Source organism: Haliotis rubra, unplaced genomic scaffold (assembly GCF_003918875.1).
Source record: "Haliotis rubra isolate DU_JTF1 unplaced genomic scaffold, ASM391887v1 Scf1641, whole genome shotgun sequence".
NCBI classification, from domain to species: domain Eukaryota; kingdom Metazoa; phylum Mollusca; class Gastropoda; order Lepetellida; family Haliotidae; genus Haliotis; species Haliotis rubra.
The window spans coordinates 115038-132754 of NW_025765605.1; the positions used below are offsets into that span (position 1 = coordinate 115038).

Consider the following 17717-nt stretch of genomic DNA (forward strand, 5'->3'; position numbering starts at 1 on the left):
GCGTGTCACATTGGCTATCCCTCTCAAATATATTATATTGATACACAGCAGACCAGCCCTGTTTTACCAACTGATGACCGAGTGCCAGAGTAAGAAAGTGTGCTTATTTTAACGTCTTCAAGGCTGACAGTCCATCCAGAACACCTCGGAAGCGGTGACTTGTGGGTACAATATGTACAGTATGTACAGTCTGTGTGTACAAGATGTAAGTTTATAGTTTCCTGGCCTGAACTTACCTGGATGCTGGTGACGTGTGTGTACAAGATGTAAGTCTATAGTTTCCTGGCCTGAACTTACCTGGATGCTGGTAACCTGTATTTACAAGATGTAAGTCTATAGTTTTCTGGCCTGAACTTACCTGGATGCTGGTGACGTGTGTGTACAAGATGTAAGTCTATAGTTTCCCGTCCTGAACTTACCTGGATGCTGGTGACGTGTGTGTACAAGATGTAAGTCTATAGTTTCTGGCCTGAACTTACCTGGATGCTGGTGACGTGTGTGTACAAGATGTAAGTCTATAGTCCTGAACTTACCTGGATGCTGGTGACGTGTGTGTACAAGATGTAAGTCTAAAGTTTCCTGGCCTGAACTTACCTGGATGCTCTTGACACCCACACTGAAGGTCATGAGGAGTTCCCAGGCCTGGATCTCCTCCTTGAGGTCAACACAGAACTGCCCCTCCCACTGACCATTCCTGTTCTGGATCAGCTCCATTGTTAAGGTCTGGTTGTGAGGCACGTGCAACGGCTTAGTGCCCTCTGTTGACAATGAATAAATATCAAGTACGACAACTGCTTTATGTTTCTTTGACTAGTTGTCAACTGGCACACAAATAATACGCATTAATTAAAATTCATTTACCCAGTAATCGAGGGAACCAAATACAAGGTGAGTGGTGTCCTACTGATGAAGTTTTTCCAATAATAAGTCAGGTTGGTGATTGGATTTGCCAACACTGTATTGGGGAACCTGAATAATAACGTTAACGTGAAACTTACTTGTTGTTGGAGGATGTGTTGTCGTTGGGGGCCACGCTAAAAAAATAAGAAGGAATCATCATGTTACATTCTTGGACGTTTCCTTTCAACGGGTGCTCTGTTCGTATATTCTGTTCATTCGTACATTTGGTAAGTATATCAAGCATATCATATCGGATTCCACACAGCCTGATCTACATGTCTATTGTCCACGATATGCAGCCTCAAGGAAGTTTTGATGAAGTGCAAGGAATAGTTATATATGTGCTTTTTCCGAAAGTATTTAAGGAATTGTACATAATATGAAGGTGTAACACATTACGAACGAGTGTCAGATAGCCGAGCAGTGATCATGGTTGTCGAACGTCTCGGTAAAATGCCATTGACGTATACATTATTTTATTTCTGTATGTGTATGTGCATGCATGAAGGAATTGTGCGTGTGTTTTTGTGTGTGCATGCGGGTGTGTCTGTGAAAGTGCATGCACGTGCGTGTGTATGTGTGTGTGTGTGTGTGTGTGGTTGTTTTGTATCAGTCATAATTTACAAAAAGCATCTGTGAACATTCATAATATCCATACTCTCGCCAGGTCCCAGTGTTCTCGTGGTAGTTGGGGTTGTTGTGGTCGATGTCGTCGATGGAGGTGTAGTGGGGTCGGGCATGTTCTCTAGGACGACAGTAGCCGTTGGGGTGATGTCCCCGTCAGCGTGTCCTTGGAAAGACAGACACAGCTTGTCCCCGGGATGTTCGTCTCCATTGAATGGTTTGTTGACTACCACGTACTCTGTGCCGTCCGTATTCTGAGACTCAATGTCAGCCAAATAGATCTGATGTGCAAGATGGCGTGAAGCCAAGGCATGGTTATACAACAGTTGACAGCAAAAACGTGTAAAAAATGTCCACACTGACACAGTAAAATCGAACATTTTTCCTGTTATCCTTCGATTAATAAAATGATATTTTAGTGATATATAATTATCTATCAGCATCTAATTTTAATATGAATGTAATTCAAACTGTATGAACCGACCTCGAGAGACTTTGTCGGCATGCTGAAATGAATTCGAGCTTTCCAGGAAGTGACGTCAAGAGTGAATGGTAGACAGAAATCACCCTGGAATCCACCACTCCAATGGTTGCCCATGGTAACAGGCACCGTATTCGCTGCCGACGGGCTCGCAAAGAGCCCCAGTAAGAGAAGATGAATCATCTGCGAACATGTCAATGACAGCGAGTGAGTTGTGCCAGCTGTCTATGTATAACCCCAAAGGTCAGACTATTCAGTATCGTCTTGGGTTGACTGGAGAGAGGACAATACCTCGGTTACACTTTCTTTATACACAAGGATGCGTTTTTCACAGTTTTATGAGCTTCAAGGACATCCAACTTACACATGATTTGTTACTCTTGAACCTGTATGTATCAGACTCTTCTCCCCCAAACAATGCCTGGCCCACACAACACATCCTATTACATGTTTTTCCTTATGGCGATTTCGTTCTTACTGTACTTCTCACTGTAAGCTACTGTACTTCTCACTGTAAGCTACTGTACTTCTCACTGTAAGCTACTGTACTTCTCACTGTAAGCTACTGTACTTCTCACTGTAAGCTACTGTACTTCTCACTGTAAGCTACTGTGCTTTTGCAGAAATCCCTTTTTATGCATACGCTATGTCAACAGTTAATGATATTTAAGTTTCGTTTGATTAGCAGTGTTTAAAGTCCCTCTGGTTCCGCCTGTCTTATAAGCAGATTATTCCCAGCAAATCACTTTTAAACACCTAAGATTCGTCTAACTTTTCAGGTTCCATTAAGAATAAACCAGAATATATTTATCCTCCGTTGGTGTTTAGTTTTCGTTTGGAACATCAATCTTTTTCGACAACTCGGGCGTTAGAGCCATGAGAAGTACTCTCAACAGACCAGAGCAGTAGTTGACTTTATAATACGTTAGGTGATGTTACATACAGCTATGGTGTTAAAGATCATCATGCAATGTTTAATATGAATACATTCACCACTGCAGTTTTCTCAACATTCCGTATATTTTATATGGTATCTACGAGCTGTAAAATAAAAACGGAGATGAATCATATTTGCATGCTGAAAATTCATGCCATGAATAGGTTTAACGAAGCAACGTCATATGTAACATATTCTGTTATAATACACTCCTACAGGAATCCCCAAACCACTATCTGCTACAATCAAACCTTCAAAACCTTCAAGTTCTCCAAAATGAACTGACCTGCCCGGATGTCTGTGAGTGACTGTGCAGCTTGAGGCTGAACTGCATTAACACATGCCAACCTGTTATCTGGGCGACCCCGTGGCTTGATAGCACTATCAGTAGGTGCATACAGCACCATGGTGTCACCCATCTGAATAAAAACTCAATAATCATATATACGATTCAAAGAAAAAGGGATCACAACGAATGGTCACGACAGGTGACATATGGGGGATGAATCATGTCAGTAACCTTTGAATTCGTTGACACATCATAAATCTTGTTTTTTAATATAACCGTCAAGCTTGAGTTAATTAGGTGCGATGTGTAGAAATTCCTGGAATCTAGACACACGGTAACAAATAATAAACACATATCGTGACAAGCAAGCATAAAGGAAACATCGTTTCCATCAAGTACAGCGTGTAATCCCTTAACAATTCTATAATCTAGTGAAACTGAAATTAGCTGTATAATGTCGGAGACAGGCACCGTCTGCACACAGGACAGATCATCGCGGTGAAAGAGAGGTGTTTTTAAGTTGATCTGTTTTGGGAGATTTCCATAGAGGATTATCTGACATCAACTGTTCAGGATGAGGATCATGGTAGCTGCCATGGAGATCTGGCAGTCCCTCCCTATCTACAGACGTGGAGTGTGGGAATCCCAAACCACGCCCAACTGTAAAGGTTGTGATTGAGGATTTTGGTAACTGCCCTAGATATCTTGCAGCCCTTCTTTATCTACAGCCGTTGAGGGGGTGCGCCACACCACGCCCAACTGTGTATGCTACTCCAGACACTTCTATATTTTGCTATCTACCTTTACTGAAACAGCCAGCAAATTTATTGAATTAAAATATCTCTTTATTTTACTTCTGGTATTACAGTGTTGTTAATTTTCAGGCTCTAACAGAAACGACGACAAAACCCTTTCCACATCCGTCAGAAATTTCAGATAATAGCAGAATGGATTCTACAATTCTGACTGTTAGTTTGACATCGCATTCAGCTTTACAGGTGTACAAGGCTGTCTGTAAACAATCGAGTCTGGACCAGACATTCCAGTGATTGACTTCATGAGATACGATGGCAGAGCATGTATTTACGAATCACTGTCAAATGCTGATTATATTAGATCTTCGTAAAAAGTGATTTCTGGAATGAATCATGGTACAGGTCAAAGTAAGGAATTTCATCGGACATCAGTCACTAATGCATCAGTTTTAATGTTTTCAGAGCAAAAAATTGTACCCTCAAAGTTTATTATCAGTTTTGATACGTAAATTTAATATATACTTAAGTGTGAAAGACTGCAATTTCTAAGTTGCAGAAAAGGGATATTTTCACTGCAGTGACAGGAATTTGGTATGTTCACTGTAGTTAAAATATCTCTTTGCTGGCACCACTTTATGGCTCAAAACGGTTTCTGGCAAGTATCTTGTCATACCACAAAATAAACAGCATTGTAATAATATGCTTTTCACCAAAGCCGGGTTATCGAATAACCAACCTTCAGCGAACAGAACCAATCAACTGATCGCTTGGTCATTCCGTGCACTGAGGGAGTGCGACTGTCCTTTCTTTGCTGAGTTCAGTCCAGTCCACGCTACGCTTCGTGCGAGTTCACCTCTTTTCAAAACACTAAAGTTACGAGTTGGCAGCATGCGAAACTGACATTTTATGTTCAAGTGACTCACATTTCACTTTGAATGACATTGGTCATCACCTGTATTTATGTAACACTGTAAACAGTTTAATTTTTGCTCAATCGGCCTGCCATGTTTGTTTGTGTGTGTTGACGTTAACGATGCTGAGACCAAAATGATGCATTGATGGATATGATCATAAGTGCTGTCGCATTGTTACAACGACAATAAATCAAAGATGACAGCTGATAGAGATATGTGTTTTAATATTTATCTTATTTTCGATTACCGAACTATGTCATGACATATATGTGCCTGAACAAAGACGTGAACAGTCTTGGATTTCGTTTATCGAATTTTCTCGGATTAATAATGTTTAACTTTAATCAAACAAAGAAAAATGAAGTATATAATAACTAGAATGTTAATGTGTCAAGTGAAAATGATGTATCTGTCATCTCGTGACGTGAAAAACTATGAAACATCATGAACCCGCGTAGATCAGGGGTGAGAATTGATCTTCAGCAACCCATGCTTGTCGTAATTGGCGACTAACGGGATCGGGTGGTCAGGGCTTGTTGACACATCATAGATCAAAGCTCATGCTGTTGATCACTGGACTGTCTGGTTCAGACTGGATTATTTACAGACCGCCGCCATACAGCCGGAAGATTGCTGAGTGCGGCGTTAAACAAACAGACAAACAAACAAACAACCTATAGAATGTATATTTGTGATATTAACTTACACAAAGAACAGTTTGCCCACATACTGTAAGGTTATATGGGGATGTGGGCGATAAATATATAATTCAACGTCAACACCAGAGAATAACCAGAGACTACCCAGTCTCGATTAGCTGCCTAAACATTTTCCACTGGGCTAAAAAGCAGAACCATATACATGGGCCACTGAAAACCATGGCTGACATGCAAGTGTTTACAACAGAGATGATCATGTCCCGCCCTACCTGTAGCAGGGCCGCCTTAAACAGTTTGCATTAAGTCAGTGACACGACAGGGCATTTACTGGTTTTGTTGAAAGTTGAATTACGTCGGTGTTTTACAAATGCAGGGATTGTTCTTCATTTTCCACGTAAACGCTGCGTCTGTGACGGTTGAACTGGAACAATTTCTTGCAGGTATCCTTGCATATTATATTGAACTGTTTTGTAGTCACTCGTCCTTGAACCCGGTTTTGGCTATACATAATGTAAAGCTAAGACATGTATGACCTGTGTGCTACGCGGCCCGTAGTCAGGTCACGGGTTCTCTTGGTCCTCTGTCTTCTTTCCAGTACAGCCGAGTGGATGTTCTAGAGACACAGTGAACATATCTACAAAACACCTGGTTTAATCACAGATCAGAATCTAATGATTACGGCAATCCGACCAACAACACTCCAGTAGATCACAGACAGTGGATGAGTGTCATTTTCTGACGCTTTTAACAATAATACAAAGTTAACATGTCTAATTACGAGGAATCGAACCCGGTGTTTTGGTTTGATGGGCAAACGCTTCATCCTCTATGCCACCCAATGGTCTTCAAACACTATAAATATAGCCATAGATAACAAAGACACAAAACAGTGATGTTTGATGCTCGCTTAGAAACACGATCAACATTATATCTATGGATGAGTAATACTATTAATATTTAAGATAATCATAACATCACATTTCTTGAAATGATTGAAAACAAAACCGACCGGAGAGATAACAGCAGACAATGTGTTCGGTGATCGACAAGCAACCTACATTTCCACGTGTACAGAACGTAAGAGTTCATGGTGATAAGGTTATCTGGTTCTTGGAATGGAACCGAAGCTGGTTATGAGTCACTGAAGTACAACCTAACCTTCTGAGACTATGACATAGGAAAACAAGGTAGTATAAATTTTATTCATCCATTGTTTGGTCATTCGACGTAGACATCCAGACATATTGGCATTGGATTGTTGGATTTTAACTGTAAGATCCATTCATCAAAATCATGAGACGGCAAATTCACTATTCTTTTCAAAATATTTGTTGGTGCAGCAATACGTAGTTTCATAACTAACTCGGAGAGAGTTACACTGACACATATCAAAATAGAGACTATTTAGTATATATATTTAGAAAATGTATACAAATTAATGTTCTTGATATAAAGTACACATGTTTACTTAAACACATAAAAACAACATAGTTACAGAAGCTGCTTTTAAAAAAATATATATTTAGAAATGTTGGTTTTGCAGATGTAGCTGAGGAAATAGCAATTCGCCATACAAATTCCGTTCCTGATAACCCCACCTTACCGTTAGTATTATCAAATTCAGGCCCACAACAACATCTGTGACTCCACTACTATCAGCCTCTAGTTGACAGACTCGATATTTTCAGGCTGGCGTGATTTAGCTGGAATACTGCGGAGTGCGGCACAAAACAACATATTAGTATTACTACAATAGTCAGTGAGTGAGTTTGGTTTTACGCCCTTTTTTAGCAATATTCCAGCAATATCACGGCGGGGACACCAAAAATTGGTCTTCACACATTGTACCCATGGGGAATCGAACCCGGGCCTCCTACCGGGTCCGGTAGGAGTGAACGCTTCAACCACTAGGCCATCCCACCGCCCTACTAGAAAAGACAATGGTGATGGATTACATACACTGTATTTACAGGCAGGGTTCAGGTGCACACAGTTTAATTAAGATGGTTTTCATTGATATTTCATCTCCACTAAATAGTTCTGTGTGTTTATTTATCTGTCTCGCAGATGTTGGCACTCTGCTTCCTGGGGTTACTCTCCATTACATCAGCAGACGTAGTTTCTGTAACCATTGGCAACCACTGGGGTGGTGGTTTTCAAGGACAGTTTTGTTTACCCTTTGATCATGACGTGTCTTCTTGGAGAGCTCGTTTGGAGATCAGCGAGCCTACGTCGTCGCTTGAAGTGAGTTTGTAGTGAGTTAGTCAATGAGTGAGTTTAGTTTTACGCCGCGCTTTTACCACTATTCCAGCAGTATCACGGCGGGGAACACCAGAAATGGGCTTCTCCTATTGTACCCATGTGGGAATCAAACCCGGGTCTTTAACCCCTAGGCTACCCCACCGCCCCCTGTTAATAAAGGAAGTAATGTGGGCTATTCCTGTCTACCTGTCAGGTGTGGCTAGCTGACATAGAGTCCCACAGTGCTGATGGTAAAGAGTACGTCCTGGTCAACAAGCCCTTCAACGGGGTGGAACACACGGGAGATAAACTATGTATCGACTTCGTTGGTCATGCTAGCGGCGACATCACGCCGACAGTCAACGTCATCTTTGGTAAAATGCCTGATACTACAACACAACCTTCAACAACACCAATGTCCACGACCCCAACTACGCCCACCACGCCTACAACAACGGTGACACTGGCACCAGGGAGAGAGTATGTCGATATCTTCACATCTCATATTTCATATGACAGCTTCATATCGATGTATGAAACATGTCGTTAAAACAGTAACTGCAGAGTCATTTTGAAAAGGTGAAAAAAGGATTCCGTTTTTGTATATGTGTTAGTGAATATAGTAAGGTAAGAACGCCAAAGGCTGTTTAACGTCGCATTCAGGTACGTATGATATTTTTAATAATTACGTAGATATGCGATTTTGGAGCAGACAAACCAGTGATGGATATAATGGACAACTATGCCAACCGGATCTGATCACAGGCTCCAGTTTAGTTCATCATGGTTACTCTTTTTCTCCTGGAATTACTCCATTTATAATTGCTTATATGTTGCTGACAACATGATCATGTTTTATGTATATTCAGCCTGGCCACCAATCACACTTCCACCTGCACCAACAGGTGAGTACGACTTCTCTTTCTTATAATGTTTAGAACTAGATTGAATATATCACAGTGAGCTGAATAATTAGAAAACTTAACAAATATTACCTGTTACTGAAAGTACATTGGTGCACACGTGCGTAGGTGTCAAACTCACAAACCTTTCTGGCCACGGCCATGAAGTTATTGAAGCATCGTAAAATATTTTGTCATTGGTCAGAATACAATAAAATTTTAAACTTTCTCTCTCTCGTTCGTGTGTGTGCGTATGTGCGGGTACCAATAAATGATGATTTGTGTTTTCTAGCTGGTCTAAAACCAGAACACGTGGGTCACAACCTGACCGCCCCACTAACTGTGATCACTCACCGTGGGGACATGTGGGAGGGGCAGGTTTGTTTCGACCTGAAGGATGAGATTGTGGCGTGGGAGCTGGTTCTGGACTTCACTTCGGATGTGAAGGGAATCTCCGTGAGGAACTTTACATGTCTTTACATAAACCTGAAGTAAAGACAAACAATGTGTCAGCGTGATCTTCTCACATGTCTGCCTATATTTGACCTGATGTAAAGGCATACATGAACATTTTCAACATGATTTCTGAAAAGGCATGCCCTGAGCACATGGCGGACAAAGTAACTTTATGCATCATAATGAACAATTGTAAAAATAATTATAATAATGCTGATTGTGACAACTGATATTTCGGCATGGTATTTTACTGTGTACGTAGGTAGCATATGAAGCTCAATCTTAGACAGTTGAAGTCAGGTTGAATGATGACAAATGAATATACATTATTGTAAATGCAAATAATAGTGACTTTTTGTAAGGTATCAGTATCACAGTCAGCCCTGTTGTCCACAGCCCCAAAATTAATCATAAATAGTAGTAGTGTCCCTATCTGAGGCAGGATCCTTGATGTCAAACTATCTGTACGACACCGTAATGCATCATTCGCAATTATAACTTCTGTGAAACTGGTCGCATTTACGCCCCTCCAAATATAAAAAGGATGTTTTGTGTAAGTCCAAACTCATTCACTGCTTCAGACGTCAGAGGGGGATGTGTTGGGAGACTCGTCGTCGTGCGGCAAGCGCTTCGTCATGGTCAACCACGACTACATGGGTATCCACTATGGAGGAGCTCAGTACTGTATCAAAGATGTCTGGCAACGTCTGTGGTGGCGGCGTTCCGGCAGGAACTGGGGGTTCTTGTGGACGTCACCAACGACGGACAAACGCTGCCACATCTTCCCGTGATAACAGGTAAATGCCTACTCTTTCAATGCTTCTTCGAATTTGGCATCAGTTCTCTAGCATTAAAAGGTTGTTTGGTAATTTTGAAAATACTGAAAACATTTTCCATCGAGACCAATTACTCCATATGTTAGTTTGACATTAGTACGAGTATCGGTCTTCCCGTGCCTAGGTGCCCAGAAAACCAAGTACAACTACGGTGAGATCCTGATGAAGTCCATCTTGTTCTACGAGGCTCAGAGATCTGGGAAACTCCCCTGACAACAGGATCCCCTGGAGAGGACTCCGCCCTTGACGACAAAGGGGCCAACGGGGAAGACCTCACGGGGGATGGTATGATGGTGAGCTGATTGTTTTATCCTGAGTTGGAGGGATGTTTTGTATCCAGGAACAGAGGTTGTTTCACATGTCACGAAACTTCAGCTTGTAGTGGATGACACGGCAGCAACCAAAGTCCTACCCATGCAGCATTGATTGCTGAGGATCTGGGTTCCGTTGTACAAAACAAGATTACCTCAGTTAAGGTTGCAACAAAGTATCCTTCCCACGTTAAGGTTGGTCAAGCCTTAGTCAAGGTTGTTCTGTACAACGGCATCCTCCTGTGTTTTAACCCAGAACCCTCAAAGGGTTGAAGGTTGAGAAGCGTTAGAAGTGGACCGACTACACCCCTTACTTTAATCATCTTTGGCGTCTAATATTACGGATATTTACGAGATTGAGCAATAATAAAGTGATGTTTGATCCCCATTAGTATGTACTTGAATGACGTCTCTTCAGCTGGTATTATTACTAATCTTCACTGAGCCGTTGGTATCATGATTTTCCCACTTATTTTCCCATTCTCGTTTACTTTTAAACCCTGTGGAATCTGTTTCGTCGAGACTGAATACTAATATCCTCCAGCGTTGACGTTTTATATTCACCCGATTCAGTTTAAGATACCGAGGCCCACAACAGCATACAGCTTACCGTCGCCTGAACCTCGTCTTCGTATGATGCTGAATGTGGGAATTCAATCAAAGTGACCATCCCACAGATGACATCCTTACCTGAATACATGTATCTTCCAATACACACACATGGAGTTATTCATTACACACATCTTTTCGCAGCTGGCGATAACGTCAAATTCAACTTCCCCATGGCGTTCAGCACGACCCTCCTGACGTGGAGTCTCATCAGGTACAAGGACGCCTACGAGAAGACGGGTCAACTGGACAAGATGTATGAATGCATCAAGTGGCCTCTGGACTACTTCATCAAGTGCCACACCAAGCCTAACGAACTCTACGCACAGGTGCCTCCATAAACACTCACATTTGCCCCCACACGTTTAATGTGTAACTAGGTTAAATGTTTTGAGTATCCTTCTTTTATAATGTTCATAGGAATGAGCACAGTAACCTTTTCGGTGGAACCTAAATATTAATATTAAGTTAATAACGTGTTTATGGGACCAAACTATTCCCGATTTTGTAACACTAATATTACTCTATGACAATAACTTGCTGTGACCCCGTCATACATTGCATTTCCATGAATATTTCGCTTGTATCGGACGCATTGAAATGCATTTTAAAATAGTTAAATATTCTACTTAATGAGATTCCAACGTATTCTTCTTTATTGCCTATTAGTTATCTTTCATTTGTATTGAATTCCAAACAGCATGTTCCAACCCTATATAACAACACACAGGTTGGAAACGGCGGGTCAGACCATGGAACATGGACCAGTCCCGAGCGCATGACAGAACCGAGACCAGCCTACAAAATCGACGCCTCCAAGCCTGGATCCGACCTCGCAATGGAGACAGCTGCTGCCATGGCCGCCGGTTCCATTGCCTTCAAGAAGAAAGGTACATGAAAAGACAACATAAGTTATCCCATCATCATTAGTATCACGTACACAAAGTTACCGTATATGTGGCTATTCCCTATTGACAATGAAGGGCAAACAATTTGAGATTTTCACGATATGGTGAAAAGGAGAAGGGTAAATGAGCAGATATGAATTCTCCCGCCATTATTAGTACCGCGTACACAGAGATACCGTGGAGGTGGCTAGTGTCCGCTCAGACTTGGGGTAACGTTTGCCGTAGCATCACCATGGTTTTGTGTGAATGGGCATGGTTCAGTTCCTGTGGATGTGTCAAAGATGTGTCAACACCTTCTCTGTTTCGCGGAAGCATGAGTTGGCCTAAGGCGGTTTAAGGCAGTGCAATTCCCCATGCAGAGTTGCGTCCCTTGGGTTTGAATCCTGGGTCGCTCTGACAATATTCCTGGGTTTGTTACCTCAATCCTCGTAAACATCTGAGACCTGCCTCCAGGCTTTTCTCCAACACTTCCCTCACTCACTTACACAGTTCGCTCTTACGCAGGCAATGTTGGGAACATCAATCACAGAGACATTTCTGCTCCTCTACAATAATTCTTGAACGATAACGCTTATCACAAGGCAGTAACAGTCGAATTTGATTTCAGGTTGAAAGGATTGTGTTATCATTGTCTCCTGGTCTGTTTGTGATGTATTGAATTCACTGTCATTGTGTGAAGCATGATGGCCTCTGTCATCCCTGATTCCTGTGAAAGTCACACGTTCACGATCAGGCCGTGGCAGAGTGGTGATGATACCTGAAGTGCAGGCCATGCTTACCTCTTCATCTGGTGGCATACTGGGGATCTATCTATATCATATCACAGTCATAGTGGCCTTTCCACCTGATGGATAATCAGCACTGGTCAATCTCTCTGGCGTTTACGTTATATATCATCCCAATGACAACGTAAGTATTTGAATTTATCATTGAGGTTCGGAAAAGTTGCTTAAAGATCTTCTCTGTTCGTGTCCTGCCAGACCCTGCCTACTCGGCCACCCTGCTGAAACACGCCCAGCAGCTGTTTGAGTTCGCCAAAGCTCACCAGGGCAAGTACAGTGCCAGCGTCTCAGCGGCTGCCGGCTTTTACACGTACGTACATCTAGTTCACTTACGACGAGGCGACAAGTACACCCACAACCACTAGTTTACGTGAGACAAATACTCTTAAGCACAACACAATACAACCAACCAATACAACAGGCGTGCCAGTGTACAAAACAAACTTGACTGAATACAGCATGTTTTTTTGTTAAGGTATGGGAGTTGTGAGCACTAATATCGCCTTGCATAATGGCACCCTGGACATTTACAGGGAGTTAAACACAAGTACTACAACCACGTGTTCACACAATGCACGAACAATCGATACACAAAGCACTTACTATCGCTAACCCTGGGCTACACACTGGTATATAAATCGATGACAGTGAACACCAGTTAATCTATCATCACCTGTAAATCAAACATGATATGTTATTATTTTAAATTGACGGACGTTATTCAGGTGCAAAAGATTAAATTAATTTAAAAACATGTTCTTTGTACAATGCGACAAATCATCAAAATGAATCTTATCAAAGGTGAATCTTATCAAATCTTATAAAAAAACTAAAAAAATATGGAGTAAATCATCACCAAGTGGAGGGTTTCTCTCTATTGATCAGTAAAGTATCACGTGTCTCAGTAAACTGCCACGTCTATGGGTAAAGTGTTTCAGTAAACTGTCACATGTATCAACGGTGCTATTGTATGTATTAGTCAGGCAGCATCCCGGATGTTTCAGCTCCCAGTCAGATGCTGACGAGAACAGCTGGGGCGGGATGTGGCTGCACAAGGCCACAGGGGACAAGCAGTATCTGGACTACGCCGAGCAACACTTCCTGAACAAGTCCGCTTGGGGCTTCTCCTGGGACGAGAAGATAGATGGCGCTAACGTATGTAAAGCAGTATTCACGCCACTTCTCGGATCAACAGCTGTATTGAAACACGACTGCCCTTCTTGCCCTCAATACTACAATACACAACGTTCACAGTGAATACATTCTTTCAACTGGAGCAACACATTTTAAGATTAAAATCGAACAAAAGAAATACGCACATCAAACAAAAATATAGAAAAATGAGAGTTATCTCCCTGAGGCACGTGATTGCAGTTTTCTGTGTTTGAATCCACGTAAGGAAGGAGGATCGTGGCCAAATAATGACTGGTCATGCAGGGAGTTAAGGTGAAGAGTCGTTTACACTAAAGTATATATTTGAAAGGCAACTGCTGGTGAAATACATTTCCAGGGAATGTTTATGCAGGAAGTCAATGTACGCTGCTTTTGGGATACTTGGTTTGTTGGTTGTTCGACCAGTTACTTGGAGGCTGTTAAACCCAGATCTGTAACCTGGATTTGGGGTTTATTTAGAGTGTATACACAGTAGTGGGGTAACCGTATTCAGTATACAGATTTCACATCAACAGTGAATACTGGTGCATAAACAATTTTCAATTTATATTTCATTTTTCAATCTTGAAATCGCACCCTTTTCTAAGTTCTTTGTGATCTGTGTACAGTAGTATACGGGATTCAAAGAAATGTGTTTTGTTCAGGGAGACACACAACCTGAGGCCAGTTTTGTGGGTTTGCAATACAGTAAAGATGAGCTGAATATGGTGTAGATGAGGCAAACCCGGGGAGTTAATGACGATGTTAGGATTCAGTAATGAAATCATAATATTATGATTATTCAAATTGTAAGTATAATCAATATTATACGGGCACGACGTTTATGATAACAACGTCTGTATCACGATAAAGACAATGCATACAGAGAGAAGTAAGGTATATTCGGTACAACGTTGGAAACCTTTACTGACACTGTAACAGTATATACAAATAAAGTGTGTGGGCCTCGGCTTCAAAGGATGAAATACATACAGAATCAACCATGGCTTTATTGGTATCAGCTATCCATTGCAGAGAGCACACATAGAAGGGAACTTTCACAATGTTTCCACAAACAAACCTTTAGTTACTTGACCATGTTCCCATTAAGCATGATGATAATTTTATGTCAAGCAAGTGATGACAACGACATAAGAATCTATGTGGAAACGTCGCCTTTCACAGAATAAAGAAGTTGTATATCCATAATATTATCATCATTCTTCATCACCTCAACTTCTAAAATGCCCATCAAAGAAGTCATGCTCCCATTAATAAACCACTAGTTAGTGATCTAACGTCACTGTTAATCTCCACAGGTACTGATGTACGAGGCGACAAAGAAAGACCTGTACAAGAGTCACATAGAAGACACATTCAAGATGTGGTTTCCTGGGGGCAAGGAGATCGTGTATAGCCCCAAGTGCATGGCGTTCAGACTGGAGTGGGGGGCACTTCGGTATGCCTGTAAGTTGCTGCAACATTGTACGGACATTTTATTGTCTCGTATATCACCATCGGCGTAACTTGACTGCCATTGTTTCCGTGAGTCGTGAGTCGTGAACTGATGCACTGGATTGTCCAGACCGAGTTATTATTTACACGCCACCGTAAAATAACAGCAACTTTGCTGTACAATTCACCCAGTTTCATGAGTTGGTTTGTATTCCTGAACATAATCGTGTGAGGATTTCTGTATGGACATAGTTTCATTAATTTCCAGTAAGTATTTCTTTTGTCGCCGGTGTCAAGTCAGTATCTTTTTGCTACTCTCACCGCAACATCACGTTTAGGGACACACGTTCCCTTTCCCAGTTAAGTAATTAAACCAAACTAGGACTTTTGAAAAAGGCATGACAAATAAGGTCTTCGCCACAAGGATTCACCACCAGACTTTAGATTACGGTGTTTACGCTGTGTGTCATGTCAATCTATTCCAGCTAACACCGCCTTCATCGCACTGGTCGCCGCTGATGACGGCATCAACACCGAGTTGTACCGGAAGTGGGCGATGACACAGCTCCACTACGTCTACGGCGACACTGGAAGAAGCTACATTGTGGGCTACGGAGTGAACCCTCCAAAGAATCCACATCATAGGGCCAGGTATAGTTTCATTGCTTGTGTCTTTGTGTCGTTGCTTGCGTCTTGTGTTTGTCTTTGTGTCTAAGTCTTGCTTGTGTCTTGTTTGTGTCTTTGTGTCATTGCTTGTGTCTATATCATCTCCACTGCTGCGATGGTCGGTCCGAAGCAAGGAAAAACACCAAACAAGGCTGCCTTACAAGCATCAAGTGGCCAGTTCCTTTCTTTCTTTACTCATGTGTTTTTCGGCTGGATCAATGTAGGGATTAATTCCGTAGGTTATTCTAGTTTCGCTATGTTCATCCTGCTATGATAGATACCATCAACTATTGACAACTAAGGCATCACCAGTTCCAACAAGTCGCTTATAATCAACTCACCTCAGTGATTGGTGGAATTCATCAGTCAAGCATAATGACCCTTCTGAAGGAGAACTCGGTGCGGGCCCATTGCCAAACTACAGCCTCACACGAGCGAATCAAAATATTGTTATAGTTGAACTTTCTTCTGGAAACTTTCCTGAGGATTTCTTCTTTGTGTGGCATTTTACAAAATGAGAATACAATATTGACAAACAATATTGCAAACCAGTTCTTTTGTTTCGTGATTGCGACACTTCGATACAGCTTTTTCGATGCCGTTGTCAATCCTGATAATTGCATTTTTTGGATTGATACGGTTACGCCATCAGGCGCTCGAGTATTGCAGGAAACAGAAGTCGAGTTGAGTATTGTTGTCACGGTGAGTACAGTGCCTTGTGAACATTCACGTCCTTGGCGAATTGTACAGGGATGACAGAAACATGACAAAATTGTGACAAAACATACTGGCACAATAAACAAAACCCAATCTAGTTCATGCGTCCCAATCCCAAATGACTTTGTGATGAAGTACCTTGCAACATCAGAATGATCCAATGACACTTCCGGTCCATGTGTTTCAGCTCATGCCCTATGCTGCCGGCCCCGTGCACCTGGGAGTCTCAGACCAACAAGGGGCCCAATCCCCACACGCTGTACGGCGCCATGGTGGGCGGCCCCGGCAAAGACGACAGCTACACCGACGACAGAAAAGACTACGTCAAAAACGAGGTGGCTTGCGACTACAACGCCGGCATGCACGCCTCGACAGCAGGTGCGTGTTGTTGTTCGTGCATGAAGAACTTTTAGTTAGATTAGTGATCTGAAACGTAATTAACTTGCCTCATGTCAATCGTGGTTATTTATGAGAATAAGGACTCAACCCAGGAAAAGTACTAGAATCTATACTGTAATGAGAAAGTGTAATACCAAATATAACATGATATTTGACCACTTCCTAAATGGCATTGTATAATCATATTCTTTACTATACTCAGTAATTCTCCCAGTAATAATAATTCATATAGCCCATGCTTGCTAGACTTCTTACTGGTAGCCGTTCCATGGCGCTTGCATATATTTGTGTACAGTGTTGATGATACATAGCCACGTAGACTTAGTCACAGACAATAAACTTATCCACAGTGTTAGTGCTTGGGTTGTTGATCACATCTTTCTCATTCCAGCGTTGGAGCATTTGTCCCTGGTTCATCAGCTCCCTACAACGTACAGGGAAATATGTCCGTGAGACCAGCAGCTCCTGTTACCGTATACTTCGTAATTAAATGATAAGACAAACGCATTTATTTGTCTGTATTCATTCAGCAATGGTGACAGGGAGGTTAGACTCCAGGAGGCCAGTGTGGACACCTGTGCTATTATTTGTAGGGGCTAACAATTTTGTATAGCAGAAACATTAGGGTTTCAGGTGCCATTCAAGTGCTTTGACGCACCAGACACCCACCAGCATCTCTTCTTCACACATTTCACACGCGGCTGTCTTTTATAAGTGGATATTT

The 17717-nt window shown here is 41.9% G+C and overlaps 3 protein-coding genes and 1 long non-coding RNA gene across 5 annotated transcripts in view; 3 read left to right on the plus strand and 1 right to left on the minus strand.

Moving 5' to 3' along the window:
- Positions 1-3317, minus strand: part of LOC124271912 (endoglucanase 4-like) — a 61034-nt gene extending 57717 nt beyond the window's left edge. For both annotated transcript variants that reach the window (XM_046707088.1, XM_046707090.1), the window contains exons 1-5: positions 3229-3317; positions 2009-2188; positions 1559-1805; positions 999-1034; positions 595-758 (exon numbers count right to left, since the gene is read on the minus strand). In XM_046707088.1, the coding sequence (XP_046563044.1) occupies positions 595-758; positions 999-1034; positions 1559-1805; positions 2009-2188; positions 3229-3276 (675 nt within the window). In that variant the 5' untranslated portion in view covers positions 3277-3317. The remainder of the gene's footprint in view (positions 1-594; positions 759-998; positions 1035-1558; positions 1806-2008; positions 2189-3228) is intronic.
- Positions 3318-6642: 3325 nt separating this feature from the next.
- LOC124271908 lies at positions 6643-8350 on the plus strand. The gene is made up of 3 exons (XM_046707085.1): positions 6643-6746; positions 7627-7803; positions 8015-8350. Exons 2-3 carry the CDS (start codon positions 7627-7629, stop codon positions 8348-8350), a joined length of 513 nt encoding a protein of 170 aa, XP_046563041.1. The 5' UTR covers positions 6643-6746.
- A 318-nt stretch (positions 8351-8668) lies between these two features.
- Positions 8669-9862, plus strand: LOC124271914. Its single transcript, XR_006897178.1, has 3 exons — positions 8669-8705; positions 8995-9158; positions 9740-9862. It is a non-coding gene; the product is annotated as an uncharacterized LOC124271914 (long non-coding RNA).
- A 2-nt stretch (positions 9863-9864) lies between these two features.
- On the plus strand, positions 9865-17500 carry LOC124271910 (endoglucanase E-4-like; the record flags this gene model as incomplete). Its single annotated transcript, XM_046707086.1, is given in 13 exon segments — positions 9865-9955; positions 10119-10203; positions 10205-10225; positions 10227-10267; positions 10270-10287; positions 11059-11243; positions 11645-11804; positions 12803-12914; positions 13609-13759; positions 15076-15223; positions 15697-15862; positions 16782-16972; positions 17385-17500. Coding segments are annotated over 13 exon segments (1431 nt in total), but the record flags the coding sequence as incomplete, so codon positions are not given.
- Positions 17501-17717: the final 217 nt, after the last annotated feature.

Coding starts and splice junctions, on each gene's coding strand:
- LOC124271908 (XM_046707085.1), top strand. CDS start 7,627: ATGTTGGCACTCTGCTTCCTGGGGTTACTCTCCATTACATCAGCAGAC. Junction 7,804..8,014: donor AGCCTACGTCGTCGCTTGAA/GTGAGTTTGTAG, acceptor TCTACCTGTCAG/GTGTGGCTAGCTGACATAGA.